At 45.7% G+C, this 16,134-nt stretch overlaps 1 protein-coding gene and 1 long non-coding RNA gene across 2 annotated transcripts in view; one reads left to right on the forward strand and one right to left on the reverse strand.

Annotated features, from left to right (window-relative positions):
- Window positions 1-514: 514 nt before the first annotated feature.
- On the reverse strand, window positions 515-5,233 carry POU3F4 (POU class 3 homeobox 4). The gene has a single exon (XM_083484792.1). The coding sequence runs from the start codon at window positions 5,178-5,180 to the stop codon at window positions 4,077-4,079; it is 1,104 nt and encodes a 367-aa protein (XP_083340918.1). The 5' UTR covers window positions 5,181-5,233; the 3' UTR covers window positions 515-4,076.
- A 1,133-nt stretch (window positions 5,234-6,366) lies between these two features.
- LOC310698102 overlaps window positions 6,367-16,134 on the forward strand; it is a 94,403-nt gene continuing 84,635 nt past the window's right edge. Inside the window, exons 1-2 of the long non-coding RNA XR_014521305.1 lie at window positions 6,367-6,645; window positions 7,225-7,336. This is a non-coding gene — a long non-coding RNA (uncharacterized lncRNA). The remainder of the gene's footprint in view (window positions 6,646-7,224; window positions 7,337-16,134) is intronic.

Raw genomic sequence — 16,134 nt, forward strand, 5'->3', positions numbered from 1 at the left:
ATTCATGGTGGCAAAAGCAATATGCATTCTATGCAGCTCTCCCTCCAAATGAGTTCGAGTGGTCAAATTTAAAGCAGCATTTTCATACTTATTTTAATAGGTCAGACAGCCAGATCTGAAACACATGTCCTTGGAAGCAAATCAATAGGGCATAACTTTAAAGTAAAAGCGGGATCTGATGCAAAGCAACCCAGGCCAAGCTGCCATGGCTTTAAGTTGCCCATCTGTGCAAATTTTATATCGTGATAGCTGAACACAACTGGGTTGCTTTGAGAATAAACAAAATAAAGACTGTTTTTTCTCCTCATATTGAAAAGTGCAATATGAATAAAAGATACAATAATAAATATTGCATGGCTGCCTGCTAAATATTAACTTAATATTAATTTACAAAATTAAGTAAGGTTGGGGAAATAATACTGGCTTCATTTTCCTGGATAGCATCTACAATCATCCCTGCTTCAAATTCAAAAGGTACTGACACACACACACACACACACACACACACACACACACACACATACGAAAACAAACACACACACCAATAAAAACCAACAAACCAATGCCTCTGCCATCACAAAGACACTTAGCATCCCCTTCCCCCTCCCCCTTTTGCAATGTGCTTCTCTGTTTTAAATTATAATTCGCAGGCAGCGAATACATTCGTGCATTCAAATTCAAGGCAAAGTTACATTGTGTGTTTCCCAGTTGTCAATTACAAACGGCTGGTCCAAGGAGGAGCTGAACCCTTCTTAAAGTCGCTGCATAGCCAACAGCATCTCTGAGGCTGCCTCTTAAACGGGGGATGGGGAGAGAGAGAGAGAGAGAGAGAGAGAGAGAGAGAGAGAGAGAGAGAGAGAGAGATTGTGCTCAAAGAAACATATGTCGTCCCAAGATTTATTTATTTTTTAAACCGAACGAAAGAAAAGGATCGCTTTGCACAATCACATGTGAAATTGACTGTATTAGCTTAACTAGCCCTGCCTGGGAAAGGGAAATTTGCATCCCATGCTTTAAAAAAGAAAGGAAAAGAGGAGGCGGAAGAAGAAAAGCAAACAAATAAACCAGTAAGACTCCACTAGGATGACCCTAAGGAAACCGAGATCTACAACAACCTCTTTAACAGGAAGGCATTGCCCTGTCGAAAAAGGGTGTGAGACTCTCCTTTCTCTCCCTTCTCCAGCAAAGATGGAAGGCTTAGAAGGGCCTGCCAGCTGACTGGTATAGATACCAGCGTTTGCTATATATTAGCCTCAATATTGTCTGAGAGAGGAAATTGACAGATTTCTTAAACAAAACAACAACAACAACAAATTTCACATAGGATTGAAAGGGCGGCTGGGAATTTGAACGCAAAAAAGCTGGCTCTTCTCTATTAAAGTCTAACCCTTTAACCCTAAATAATAATTAACAACAACAAGAAATATTTTTAAAAGAGCAAGGCCGTAAAGCATATTGGAAGGGGGGGCGGGGACCGAGAAAGTTTATTTATTTTTATTTTTCTGTAAAGTTTCCCGGGTTTCTTTTTTTTGTTTTGTTTTATCACCACACAAATAACGCAACTTCTTTTAACCTGTAAAAATGTTTTATTCAGACCTTTTGTGTGTGTGCGTCTGTACAACAATAAAATATTGCGTCAATATAAACCCCCCCTTTGACTAAAAGTGGTTGACAAACAAACATCACAAGCGAATCGTTTTATGTTTACGCCTTCCTTCCCTGGACAGCCGCTTCGAGGATATATATATATATATATAATTATTTTTCTGACTTTTTTTTTTAAACATAATGAGGAATTTATTGAAAATAAATAATTGTCGGCTACTGCGATAGGCAATTTGGAATAAAATAGTTGAAAAAGCAACCTTTAATGAAAATAGCGTTTATTATACATCAGTTACTAAATGAATAATCTAAATGATCTCCCCCCTTTTAAATTAATAACTTCCCAAAAACGTTTAGAATATACAAAACTGTACAGGTATTTTCTTTTTCTTTTTTCCTTAATATAAAGTTGGCAGAAAGCGGGGTCTTCATTGTTGGGCTGTTAAGCGCATATTCAGGCTTGCCAGAGAGAAAATATGGAAATGAACATTGTTTATGCTTGAGAAGAATTTGGATTGAAAACGGGGGCGGGAAATGGGGGGGATCCTTTTCCATAATTAAACTGGCGTTGTTTTTACATCATTCCAGAGCTGCAAATTTGCACCTAGGGCTCCTTTCATATTATATCGATAGGTGTGTCAGACAGAGTAGTGATGGATGGATAGGCACAATACTCTGGATTTTTTTAGTAGTATAACTATATATATCTATATATACTTAGATGTCTGTAAAGCACCTATACAAACAACTGCGGTGCCTCGTTGTGCCAGGTTTCCGTGTGTATTCGCTTAAGACATGTAAACGTGTAAAATATACACATTCTGGTCCTGCCTAGGTGTCCGTAGACAAACAATGGGCAATGCGTCTGTTTGTACAGCGTGTCTGTGTGTGCCTGCACACCCCTATAATGTGCGCCTTTGTAAACACACACGTCCACAAATGGAGGGGAGCTATATCCAATGACAGGCATGGAAGGGGAGGGAAGAATCTACAAGCAAAATAGCATTTTATTTGCTTTGGGGGAACTCTTTTAAAAAAATACAACTTAATAACAAAACGCTTTTGACCAGATCTGCAGCATATCAGTAAAAACCACAACCCAATTCCTTACTGCCTTTCCCCCCACCTCGACCCAACCACCTCCCATACCCATTATTGATTTCAACCCTTGCTGTTTCCCTTTTGACTTTTGATAAGAAACGCGGGCAAACCGATTTATTCCGAAGCTAAGCGTTGGACGGGAAACGGGTTTGACTACAAACCGTAGCTCCAGGGGTCGACCAGGATGGATCCCGTCGTGTGTGTGTATATATATATATATAACATTGTCGAAGAGCTAGAGACCAGGGAAAGGCCGGCCTTTCAAACATATATAAGTTATTCTGGTGATGTTTCCATGTTCGATATTTGTTTAGACAAGCCAAAATCAGGCACGGGGATGGATGGGGAAGGATATGGAGGGGGGGGCGAGTAGGAGTCGTCTTTTAGAGAATTTCCATGTTGACGTTATTTAATTCTGAAAGTTATTTAAATATACCTGAAAGGGCGGGACAAAGAAGGGTTGAGAAAATCAGATTTTCTGACTAGTCATCTCTTGTTTCTGCCTTTGGGGCTTAGAAAAGAGGGGTTCCAGATTCCACCCCCCTCTAATGGGGGTTGGGAAAATTAGAATACATTTCCCCCTGCCTCCTCCTCCCCCCCTTTACAGAAAATCAGTGACCTGCAGAGGGAGAGGGGAGGAGGAGCTGATCAATGGGGTTCCTCCAATTTTAGGTCACAAATGTTACCTACAGGTTGTAGTGTATCACCCCCGGCCTTCTGAAGGCCGCTATACAGAAAGTCTGGTTTAGGAACGAGCAAAGCCAAGTCCAGCCAAGCTAAAGCGAAAACAAAAAAATATATACCCCAAAACCTGAAATACATCGGATCAGACCAAGGCGCTGAAAGGTTATTCATAGGCACGTTTTGTGTATATATCTATATGGAAAGAGAGAGACAATGCATTTGTTCTGTTGTCTTCGTATCAGAGATTTCTTTTTTTTTAAAGCCTTGATGTTTACCACAGAAAATCGGCGAGGGGGTGGGGAAGGTTGGATAGATAGAGAAACAGAAGAAAAACAAGATAACTATAGACATATAAATAAGTATATGTGCTGCCAGGAATGAGCAGCGGGGTGGAGGGGGGTAATGGCGGTGGGGAGGAGGTATGTATTATAAACTATTCTTTTCATTTTCTTAATGTCGTGGCCGGGTTGATGTTGTCCTGAAGGGTTGATGAAGGTAAAGTTACCGATAATAATAATAATAATTATAATAATTATAATAATAAAATCCTGGTTTGGGCAGGGTCGGAAGAAGAAGAAGAAAAAGAAGAACGCAAGAAAAAGGAGGGCGAGGAGGAGGAGTGGGGGATGAATGTCACACCCATAGGATCCGCGCCACTGCCCAGTTCCCGAGTGGGTCCTTCATAGTCAAAGATCGTGGCAGGAGGCGTCTGTTTTCACGCTGTGAGAGTAAACCTCGTGCGGCTGCGGCGGGTCCCCTGGCGGCGTCATCCTCTTCTCCTTTTGCCGTCTGTTGCAAAACCAAACCCTCACCACCTCCTTCTCCAGCTGCAGGCTGTCCGCCAAAGACGAGATCTCCTGGGCCGCCGGCTTGGGGCACTTCAAGAAATGCGTTTCCAGGACCCCTTTGACACTCACCTCGATGGAGGTCCGCTTCTTCCGCTTCCTGCCCTGCGCCGCGATCTTGTCGATGCTGGTGGGGCTCCCCGTCGAGGAGTCGGCCTCCTCCAGCCACTTGTTCAGCAGAGGCTTAAGCTTGCACATGTTCTTGAAGCTCAGCTGCAGAGCCTCGAACCGGCAGATGGTCGTCTGAGAGAAGACGTTCCCGTACAAAGTGCCCAGCGCCAAACCCACGTCCGCTTGCGTGAAGCCCAGCTTGATCCTCCTTTGTTTGAACTGCTTGGCGAACTGCTCCAGTTCGTCCGACGTCGGTGTCTCCTCGTCCGAGTGGTCCTGGCAGTGGTGAGAGCCCAGGTCGCCGTGGTCCGGGGTGTCCCTCAGCACCTGGTGCATGGCCTGCGGCGTGACCGAAGCCGGAGGGGGCGTCAGACCCCCGTGGTCCAACATCCCGCTGACCGTGAAGCCCGCTTGAGAGTAGACGTTCAAGGGAGGAGGCGGAGGCTGCCCGCTCGACGTGAGCGAGGAATTGTGAGCCGGGCTGGCCCCCCAGGCGCTGGGGTGGCTGGTGTGGTGGGGCGAGTGGTGGCTAACGTGAGGCGAGCGGTGGTGGATGATGGCCCCTAGCTGCAAGTCTTCCCGCCCTGGCTTCACGTCGGGCTGGTCCAGAGGGCTGGCGGTCAAGGTGGACGACCAAGGGCCTGCGTCGCTCAGGCTGGTCACCCAGTGGTGCCCCAGAGGGTGCCCATTGCTGGGGACCCCTTGCAAGTAGTCACTTTGGAGAAGTTTCTGGGGGTTCCGGAATGGGCTTCCTTGCTGCATCCCCGCCGATTCTGCGTGGACCAAAGAGCTGGAAGTGAGGATGCTGTAGGGATTCGACGCCGCAGTAGCCATGCTTGATGCTCAGGATTCCCCCTACTAGTTATAATGTGGCAAAGGGAGATGCGTTCAGCCTTTGACATCTACCCAGCCTAAAGGGAGCCAAATCAGCAACCGCATGCTGACGGACAGCCCCGGCGGCCAATCCGAGAGCCTCTTCCCGCCGGGAAGTGGGCGCCGCAACCAATGAGAGTTCGCCAAAGAGGCTGGCTCTGAGCCCGTCCAAAAGGGTGGGGGGATGGAGAGAGAGAGAAAGAGGGAGACGAAGAAGCTTGCAGGCGGAGAAGGGTTAAAACGAGGGAGTCTGGAAGCAGGAAGTGAATCAATCTTCAGGTTCCATTGGCTGCCGCGAGCGGGCTGCCCACGATTCAGTGGGTTAACCCTTTCGCCGCTGCAGGACAATATCATTTATTTCAGCCCACCCACCTCCCCATCTGCCCCTCTGCCGCCGCTACTTCATTTTTTAGATCTTATTAGGAGAAGAAGAAAGGGAAAGAGGTGGGAGGAAGGGAAAGGAGGAGGCAAGGGAATGCGAGGGCATGGTTTAAATTTGTATTGATTAATTCCAGGTATAGACCCCTTTCCTGGAAAACTTGGGAGGGGGCAGGCGAAGGGAGGTTAAATACCCATCTTCAAGACGGACAGCTTCTCCTTAACACAATCTATAGACGTCTCCCCACAATACCCCCCCAAATCCCTCTTAACCTTTTTAAGTCAGTCTGAAAGCAACTGGGAGATTAAGGGGTTGGGGGTAGCGGGGGACAACAACAAAATAAACAAAACTGTCTCAAGTCAATCTCCCCGGCGCCTCAAAAGTTACACCTTGCCTAGGAAACTTGGTGTGTGAGAGAGGGAATATCAGACGAACACTTATCCGGGACACATATTGCATACATGACACTGTTGTCATACTTTTGGGTATGTTGCATACTCATACACACAGAGAAAGAGAAATGAAACAGCGCGCTCTCTCTCTCTCTCTCTGTGTGTGTGTGTGAGTGAGAGAGAGAGAGAGAGAGAGAGAGAGAGAGAGAGAGAAGCTAATTTTCAGAGATTCATTTGTTTCCTTTCCACTGAGCTGACTGGTTGGTAAATCAGCAGTTAACCCGCTGCCTGATTGAAATGCAAATCCTGCCTGCCATTCGCCTTAAGTTGGGTGGTGCAAAGTTTGCTTCCACAGTCGCCCTGGTCATCCCGACGCTTCGGCTGCCTCCTCTCCACCCCCCACCCCTCCCCAGCAATTGGGAAACCGCGCGCTCCCTAACAACAAGCTCTGCAACTTTCCAAGCCTCTCGGAGCCTGTGACAGAAAAGCACACAACTTGTGGTGGCGCGACAGGAGGAGAGACGCACGTCTTGCAGCCCCGGGTGCCAAGAAAACCCCTCTCCTCCTTCCTAGATACACTCAGGAGGTTATAGTGGCTTCGTTTCTCCACGCCTTTCCAAAATACAGAACACACACACGCAAAATCTGGCAAACGGTTTGAATAAATTAGAATTGTTTTCTGCTAACCCTAACCCTCCCTTACCTTTGACATAAAGCTGTAAGGTATTGCTGTCTGTTTTATAAGCTTATTCCTGAAAACGTGGCTTTAGGTAATAAGGAGGAATGTCAAAGCATAAGTAGGGGAAACAATGAGAAATAAAGGGGGGGATGGAAGGTTGCTGCTCTTTCTCCCCTTAATGTTCCTTTTCAGTCTATTATGTCAATAATAACAATGATAACAACAACAATAGCAACAATACAGTCTGTTGTGTGTTCCTCTTGCAAATGTTTTAGCTGGAGAGCAGAAATCGGAGCGTTTAGATTTTGTTGCAGTACTCCAGCTGAGAAAATTAAACCCTAATACATTCGAAAAGAAAAGAACAAGGATCTCCGAAGTTTTTTTTTAATGACCTTTCCGTGCATAATTTCGGAGGTAACCTAGCTGCATAATTATATTTGCACTTACAGAACGCTGCATCACAGTTCCCTTATTGGTTTGAAATTCCATTAAATATATTGCAGGAGCTCCTAGGTTAAGCTTGATTTAAATTTGCATACATTTTCATATATTTAGCAGAAATAAAAGAAGGGCTTGCAGCTACCCGAAAGTCATTAAGGCATTAAGTTCTCTAGGAAGACAGATCTGGAGAAAAATTCAAGAAAATGAAAATATCGCCCTAAACAAGGTGAGCTTTTTTTCCCTTCCACATCTCTCTCTCTATCCTTTCCTTCTCTCCCTCCCTCCCTCTCTCTCATTTGAGCTGCACCTTTTCCTTTTCCTTTTTTAAAAAATAGGATAAAACAACTACTGGTAATTTTTCAGCAGTTTCCAAGTCTAGATCAATGGATAGGAAATCTGAATGCAAGATTTGTTCGCTTTCATACTTTTTTTGGTTAAAGTTTGAAATAAAAGTTGCATAGGTTTAAATATATTGAGGAAGTTGGGAAACTTCCATTTTTATTTATATATTTTTTTAAAAAAACATTTTCCTGATTGCTGGGAGGGGGTACTGGGAGACGGTACTGTGGTGAAGAGGTTCTGCCGTTTTGGTTTCGACAGTGTTTTCTTCTTCTTCTTCTTCTTCTTTGAAGCGTGGAAGCAATTTTTAGGAAAAGTACAGTTACTGGCAATTGAGGGTCCACTTATTTCCTCGCGTGGTACACTGTGGTCCTTGCTGGATCCGTAAAATAATCTGTAAGAAATGGGGTGTGTATGTGTGTGTAGCTGTAAAAGCAAGACTATTCTCCCCACTGGGTTGGGAGAATAATTTGAAAAGACAGAAAGGGCCAGATTTTTTGCGCGCGGGGGGGGCGGGGGGGGAGAATCTGTAGCAAGGCAGGAATGAAACCCAGCCAGCCTAATACCATATTGAAAATCGGATCCACTCTATTTCTGATGGTCTATTTAGAAAGCTAAATAAGTGAAACTGGAACCTAACCTAACCAAACACAAAACAACCTTCGCCCTCTCTTTTGTACGATTTTCAAACCAAACTTTCATCGTTTTAGGGTGCCTTTACAAGAAGAGGAGGGAATCATAAAGCACTTAGCTATTACCAACACCGATCCCCAACACACAGTTAAGCAGCACTGTTGCAAACGGAGGATGATGTCCGCTGCAACACTAAGGGAGTAAATGTAACCGAACACAATAGAGGGGACGGATAGAGAGACAGAAAGAGAGAGAGAGAGAGAGAGAGAGAGAGAGAGAGAGAGAGAGAGAGAGAGAGACTACATGTGATTGTTCTGTTAGGCTGCAAGCTTGCTTGGGAGGAAAAGCAGTATTCAACACCGCAGGGATTTACTTCTGAGTAAGCGCGCCTAGGGTAGACTAGTTTCTCTTCCACCACCACCCATACCAATTGACTTGGAAGGTCAATCCTTTGACAGCCCGCACGCGGGGGTAGGGAGGCCCCCTGCTCTTTACTCCCAAACCAACTCATTTTAAGGATGCTGGAGAGGTCTGAGGCAACCCACTATAAGCCTTTACCTCCTTGACATGTTTGGGGATCGCCGGGAGTGGGGAGGAGGAGGACGGATCGATTATCTTTTTCTTCCTTCCTCACTCGAACTTCTAAATGAACTTGGCTAGGAGCGCACTTTCTCCCCAAAAGTGGGGAGAAAACACCTCCCAGAAACAGGCCTGGTGAAATCAAGCTCAGAAAATGGCTTTGTAACAAATAATGTTAAAAAATCAAAATGTGCAGGCATCATACAGTATCATGTTCTGCCTCAGATTAATGGGAAGATATCCTTTGGTTTCTCTCTCTCTCTCTCTCTCTCTCTCTCTCTCTCTCTCTCTCTCTCTCCCCACACACCCCCTCCGCCTCCACACTTTCTCTTTCTGGAGTGTTTTTTATCCGCTTGGAGTTGCACCCCTCCCCTCCCCTCTCGCTTTTGCCTCCTAATCTGCTTGAGAGGGTTTCTTTAGCGCTTTCCTGTCAGTCTAACTTCCCGAGTGTAACAGATGCTGCTCTCAGGCGCTCCTTTCTGCTGCTCGGCTCTATTCAGCTCCGCATATTTCTCCCCATGATCCAGGTTTCCATAGAGAGAAGCATAAAGGCGAGAGCGGAGCCGCAAATCCATCGCCCCATGCAGAATAAAAGGACCTCATTCAATAGACCCGACCCCGTCTGAACATGAGAGAGTTTTACTTTTTAAGGACACGCAGAGTAACTGTTGCAAGAATTTGTCACTTATTTTTTCCCTCCCCCCCCCCATAGACTCCAGAGAGAGAGAGAGAGACCTTTTTTAAAAAACGGAGGAATGAAAAGGAATCAAATCTGTGTTGTTGTTATTATTATTGCCATCATAATTGTTAATACGAACGTTTTCTTCTTTTTAAAGCCCGTTGGGCTTCTCGGACTCCCCCCCCCCCACGCACCGCGGCCCACCGCCAACCAGAAATAACTTTATTTTCATATCTAATCCCTCTTCCCCCTCCCCCACCCAACCCCGCTTCGGTCACTTCATGGCAGGGATAAAGCCCGAGTAAGAATAGCTCTAGGGGAAAAAGAAGAAAGAAATATCCCATCTTGTTGGGAAGCAAAAGAGAAGTTGCTATAGAAGGAGAGAGAGCGAGCGAGCGAGAGAGGCGGTTTCTGTTTGTTTATATGATTATTTGTTTGTTTGTGTTGAAAGTGAAGAGGTGTCTGTAAAATAAAGTCCTCTTCTGGCTCCCTCTCGCTCGCTCCAAACACACACACACTTGACAGTCCAAGTTAAACAAACAAACAAACAAACAAATTCTCAGCTCGCACTGTTGCTGGGACACCCCCCCCTTAAGCACACACTTCCGTCTTGCTTTTTAAAGGTGCGTAATATTCTTGCGTGGGGGAAAGGAGTATATCGGATTGGAAGACAAGTTGCCAGCGAGAGAGGCGGTCACGAAGCTTCATCGCGTAATTCCACTGAATTCAGCGGGCCTCACTCCCAGGTTAAGTGTCTTTAGGATTGCTGCGTAAATCTTGCAGTCCTGAGCATGCTTACTTCTCAGACTTACTTCTGAGTAAACCCGAGTAGGCTGGAACTGAGGTTTCCATTCTTTCCCGTCCCTCACCTCTCCTGGAGATGTGTATGACTTTTAGAACGCAATCCTATGCACAATTACTTGAAAGGAGCAGTCTAAAGGGATCTTGATCATATTGTAGATGGGTGCCCAGGGATGGAGGTTTAACATGCGGTCCAGCACCACGGATTTTTATCAGATAGGAAATCCCTTCTTGTTACTACTGTGAGCGAGTGTCTGCGGGAGGTGTCCGCGTGCGCGTGTGCGAGTTATATATTTACTGCAAATCACCGGAGGCGGTTCATAATGCAAAAAAAATAAAAATAAAAAAAATAAAAAAAATTCCTCGCAGTCTTAAGGCTGCAATCCTCTGCGTCTTTACTCCAGAGTAAGGCTTGCTGTGTTACACACTCTTACCCGGGGTGTGTTTAGGATTGCAACCGTTGAACTTGTGTGATCGATGACCCCAGAGGCGCTCTCTCTCATGCTGTGTTTTTCTCTCCTGCGGAAGAGAGACAGATACTGAGAGTAACAGATTGCAATATAATTATAACCCACACAATTGTGGGAGATATCATCTCTCTCGAGTCCCTCGAACCTCTCTCCCTCTCTCTTCCTAAGGAGGTGGGACACACGCACAGACGACCCTCGCCGCCTCTGTCTCTCCCCCCACACACCCCTTCCCTGCAAATGCTGAGATTTTGGTGGTGGTATTTAGTTGCAACTTTTTCAGATACTACTCAATTCCAAGAGCGGAGGCGCGGGATGTTGTTGAGGGCGGAGGGGAAGGGGGTTTCTCCCCCCCCCCACTTCCAAGGGTGCAGTTTTGACTGTGCTTAATACAGCATGAAGCTGCGAGCGGTAGGCAGCGAGGCGAGGTCGCGACCTCTATAAAGAAAATTTCACCTTTTCGCCCAAGTTCGCTTTAGAGGCAAGGCTGGGACTTGTGAAGAGACGCTTGGTGGGAAACAAGTGTGTGCTTTTGTGTGTGTGTGTGTGTGTGTGTGTGTGTGTGTGTGTGTGTGTGTGTGTGTGTGAATGTATGTATGTGAGTGTGTTTGAGAGAGAGAACCCACCGGGAAAATAAGAGTATGGAAAAGGGACAGCCAAAAGGAGGCTGGGGAAGGAAGCTGCGAGAAAGAGTGAGAGTGTTTAACTGTTTCTTAAACAGAGGAGAGAGGTTTGTTTTTGTTTTCTTGTTGTCCCGCACTTTCCACAGGGCTAGAAAGGTTAGCCACGCTCCAGCCCCGGTACTCTCCCTGCAACAAGCGAAAGCAAGGTTTTAAAACGAAACCAGAGTTTATGGGGTGGGAGGGGGAGAGGAAGAAAGAGAAAAGAGAGAGAAAAGGAGAAGAAGAATTGGAGGAGCACTGGAGAAAGATATTAGCCAATTAGCAAAAAATTCCTTTCTCTCCCCCCTTTCTTTCTCCCCCCAATATTTTTAGTCTCTGCTGTTTTGGGGGCGGGGGGGGAGAGAGAGGCACCTTGCATTTTACTCCTCTAGACTCAGATGCAGCAGCGGAGGAAGAGCAGGGGGCGGCGGAGAAGGGAAGGTAGAGTGTGGGGAACGCGATCAAAGATTAACCCCTTCCAGGAATCTTTGGCAATATCCCCCCCCCCCACTTCCCACTGGCTACAGAAGAGGCAAAGTATGTTTCTGGGTGGGCGAGTTTTGTCACAGGTGTAAAGAGCTCCGAAGGAAAAATAGCAGTGGATGTTAATTATATAAGTCCAACAATGTGTTGGGGTGAGCAAGCGTGTGGGGAGGGGAAGGTGAGGGCTCGTGCTTCTTGTTTGGGGGGCGCTTGTCCCTCCCAATCACTTCTAACCTCGATGGCGTTTGGTTGTATGCCCACACATGAGCTGATTCTGCGTTCGGGATACTGGAAGAGGGAGTGATCATTTTGATATTATTATTATTATTATTGTTGTTGCTATAGTGGCTGTTGTTGCATCTCCTCACCTTGGCAGAAGAAATTGCAAGGTAAATAAGATAGAATCTAATCTGCTCCCCGCCCTCCCTCAAATTCCGCCCCCAACCCGCCAGTTTATTTTTGCCCCACCTTACTGCGCGCGCGCACACACATACACACACACACACACACACGTGTACTGGTTCCACTTGGTTCATCTCCCGTGTGTACCTATCTGTGTTCCCACCTGAAAAGTTTGGATGTTCCTGTGTACCTTAGGAGAGGCGCGGAGGTTGTGGTTTGTTTTCAAATGGGATTTGCTCTAGCGGATTTAATTCGTTGGCTGGGGGAGTTATTTATTTATTTCACCCTGAAAATGTTTGTGTGTGTGTGTGTGTGTAGTCCGAAGGATCATTCGCGTGTATGAGTGAATTGGAGAGAGGGGTGGCTTCCACAAACAGTTCGATTTGTTCGCTCATTAAATCGGATGCTGTTAATTTCCTCGCTTGGCCAGCTTTAGAAACCCAAGTTCGTTCGTTCGTTCTTTCTTCAACACATTTTACCAGCCTCTTCAGTGCATAATTAAATAAATAAATGCTTTTAAAAAATAAAAAATACAAAGAGGGAGGATGGGGGAAAGCTACTTTATAAGGTCATAGATGAATTCCAACAATCGACCAGCCTTAGTCCTGGTTTCTTCCTTAACATCCAAGTTCAGAAGCATCTGGTCGTGGGAACTGGTCAGCCGTCTGAAACATTTCAGGGGTCCACAGCTGAGCCCTTGGACGGTAAATTGTTTTTAGAAGAATTCAAGTCCCGTCCCCCTATCCATCTCTAGGTATTACTAAAATGTTACTGAACTACAACTTATTTCTAGTGCAATTTGCTTTCTAATATGTACACAGAGTAAGTTGCATTTGTAAAAAGCGCTCAGGAAGTGACTACTGTAGTCAGAGTTGGTTCTTCAGTGTAGCCTTGCCTGGATTTTTTTTTTAAAGAGGCAAAAAATAATTCCCATCTCCCCGAAAGGGATGACTTCGGGCCCCCTCGTCTTCAGCTGTGTCGCACTCAAGTCCGCAGTACCCTTCGTCATGTTCAGAATTATGGACTTAGTCCTGAATAAGGGTACAAAGGCTGCAGAACATTAGTAGACCCCGGTTTTATATCCATAAAGGGACTCGTTTACCAACATGGTTTCTAAAAATCTCCCCTTTGGGTACCTTAACAAATTAGCGACAACAGTGTGCGTAAAATAGAGGAAGAAGTGTGTCTGTTATGCATACGAATTATACATCCCAAATACATAGTCTCAGAAAATAGTGATATATTGGTTCCAATGAAAGTAGCTTCCATGCAAATGACTAATTTCTAAAGAGTAGATTTACATCTATTCGGATGTACTGTAAACCTCGCAGTATTCTGTAGGGTGTGTGCTTTCAAGAACTGTGTTTAGGATTGGAGCCTTGTTGAGCTAACACAACCTCCTCTTTACTTAAGGGAAATGTTTAAGCTTTTCTCCCCGCCTCTGTGTTGAGTTTTAAAAATAAATAATCCTACAATTGCAATAGGGGGAGACTATGTGTATGAACCGAAAGGGGAGGAGAAGCGGGGCGCGCGCGTGCAGGGGGGGGGGGGGAGAAAGGATTTTCTCGAGCACAAATCAAGACAATGGATCTTCTGCGCTGGAAGAGGCGGCAGATCTCAAACAAAAGCTTGATGAACGGAACAGACAAAAACGCAAAGTTCCATTCAGGGCTCCCTTTTTGCCACGTCGTCTCACAGTTTGAAAGATAGCAGCTCTCCAAATTAATAGTCCTCTTTGAATAGGCGGGGCCTGAGCGTTCCACCAATTTAGGCCTCCTGCCGAGATGAGATAAGGCTCCACCTTCCTCAAGGTGGTTCTACTTTTAAATATTTTCCACCCTGTCACCATGAGGACTAGCGACTTCTTTTCGTAAAATATAAAATCGCTGTTCCTTGCTCTCGCGAGACTGTGTGTTTTAATTCGAAAAGGGTGTTCCGTGTACATTTGTGCGAGCTGTAAAAAAAAAGGGGGGGTCTGTATCCGTTTGTCAGTGGCAATTGGATGGCATCTGTCTGGCTCAATGGACAATAGAAGAGTGCGCCTTCGTGGGTGAAGTCAGATCGTTGGAGAGTTACACCAGATTCAGTAGCAGTCATTCTCATTAGTAGATGGTGGCGGGGTGGGACGACTGTCTCCTTCACATTGAAGTTGTTGGCTGCCTGGCTGGTCCCTGAACAGGATGATCGATTAGATCCGATCGAGCGAGGGCTTCACCACAACCACTAGCATTCAGTATACAACGCACATCGCGAGAGTTTTCACTTAAGTTCGTCTCACTGGTGGGGCTTGGAATTGCGGCCCCAAAGCACCCACCAGTCCATTTAAGTCCAACCTATTTTTAATTTTATTTTATTGAAAGAGGGGGCGAGTAGGGCATCAGCGAAGCCACTAATGAGAAAGCGAGGTTTGTGCCACGGGTGGGCAAAAGAACTGTCTTTCCTTGCCTCAAAATCAACTAGCCACTTTACCTAGGCTGGGGACAACATGATGGGCTTTTTTTACTTGAGAGACATCACCGACACCTCTAACCATCTGCCAAAGCTCGTCACCTTCCGCACTCTCTTCTAAACCCTTCCTTCCCTCCAGGGACATGACTTGCTTCTTTCTTTTCCTTTTCCTGCTGTGGATCTGCTCCTTTCCTTCTGCAGGTGTTTTTCTAGATACAAGGGATATTCAAACTCCCCTCAAAATCTAGAACCTGGTGTCATTTTCCAGTCCGCTCCCACTCCACCGCAATCCAAGTGACGGTGTGTTCTCTTCACACCCACCGAAAAGCAAAATTGGGGGGGGGGAGGGGCAAGAAAGAAAGGGGTGGATATAGTTTGTAAGCTTCACCTCTCGGTAGCACTTACCTGGTGTCCTGGACCGGGCGCTCAATATTGTCTCTTCCCTTCCCCCCCAAACACACTTTCTTTCGCCGTTGACTGTTGCCCTCCTGATTTGTAGTAAACTCCTGTTAGGAAGCCAGTTTACGCCCTTGAGCGGTTATGGTAGCCCGCCACACCTGCGGAGTTCTCACTTGCCATCAAATATCTGTTGTCTTAAACTGTAGCATCCGAATATACATGTATTCTCTCTCTCTCGCGTGTGTGTAAAAAGAAGACTCGACGAGTATCTATCTATCATCTATTTTCGAACCTCATGTCATTGTACGCATAATTTAACAATACAACGATCCTTGCATGCTTATCGTGCCGCATCTAGAAGCCTGAACGTGTTCCATATTCTTATACAGGTTTTTTGGGGGGATGGCACTCCTGGATTGCACGGACAGGCAGCCCTAGAGAAAGGTGGAAATATTTCAGATCAAAAAGGGTGTTAGAGGAAACTAATGGTTAAGGGGAAGGCATGACGCACCCCGCACCCTTTACAAGAGCGCACACTTAAAGAGCGATCCTAAACATGCTCGCTCAGAAGAAAGGGTCTCTAAATTCACGGGGTTGGCCGTCCTGACAGGGCTTTCCTATACAATGTATAGGATACTTCACCTACTCATAAAATATATCTAAGAAGTGACTTCTGCTGATTTCATTGGCATTTTCCCCCAGCTGGGCGTTTATAGGATTGTAGCCTAGGATGCCTAAGTCAATTTTAGATGCAATCTTACGCCCACTTACTTGGCTGTCAACCTCAGTGGGTTTCAGCGCCCATAAGAATGTAGCCTAAGAGGTGTAAGTCAGTTTTAAATGCAATCCTATATCCACTTACCTGGAAGTAAGCTCCATTGGATTTCCTTCTGAGCAGACATAAACAGGATTGCCGTTTGAGTGTATTTAGGATTGGAAGAACTATGGACACTCACCTGGATGATGTGATGCTTATTGATATTAAAATAGGTCCTTTTCTAGTCAAAAGGACTTTCTTTCAAGTTAGGCCGGCATCCTATGCACAGTTTTACCGGGAAGTAAAGCCAGTGGGTCTTGCTTCCGAATTAATATGGGTATAGGGCGTTTAGGGTTACAATCTTTTAGTTGGTAT

Source organism: Podarcis liolepis (assembly GCF_965112155.1).
Source record: "Podarcis liolepis genome assembly, chromosome: Z".
Taxonomy (NCBI): Eukaryota; Metazoa; Chordata; class Lepidosauria; order Squamata; family Lacertidae; genus Podarcis; species Podarcis liolepis.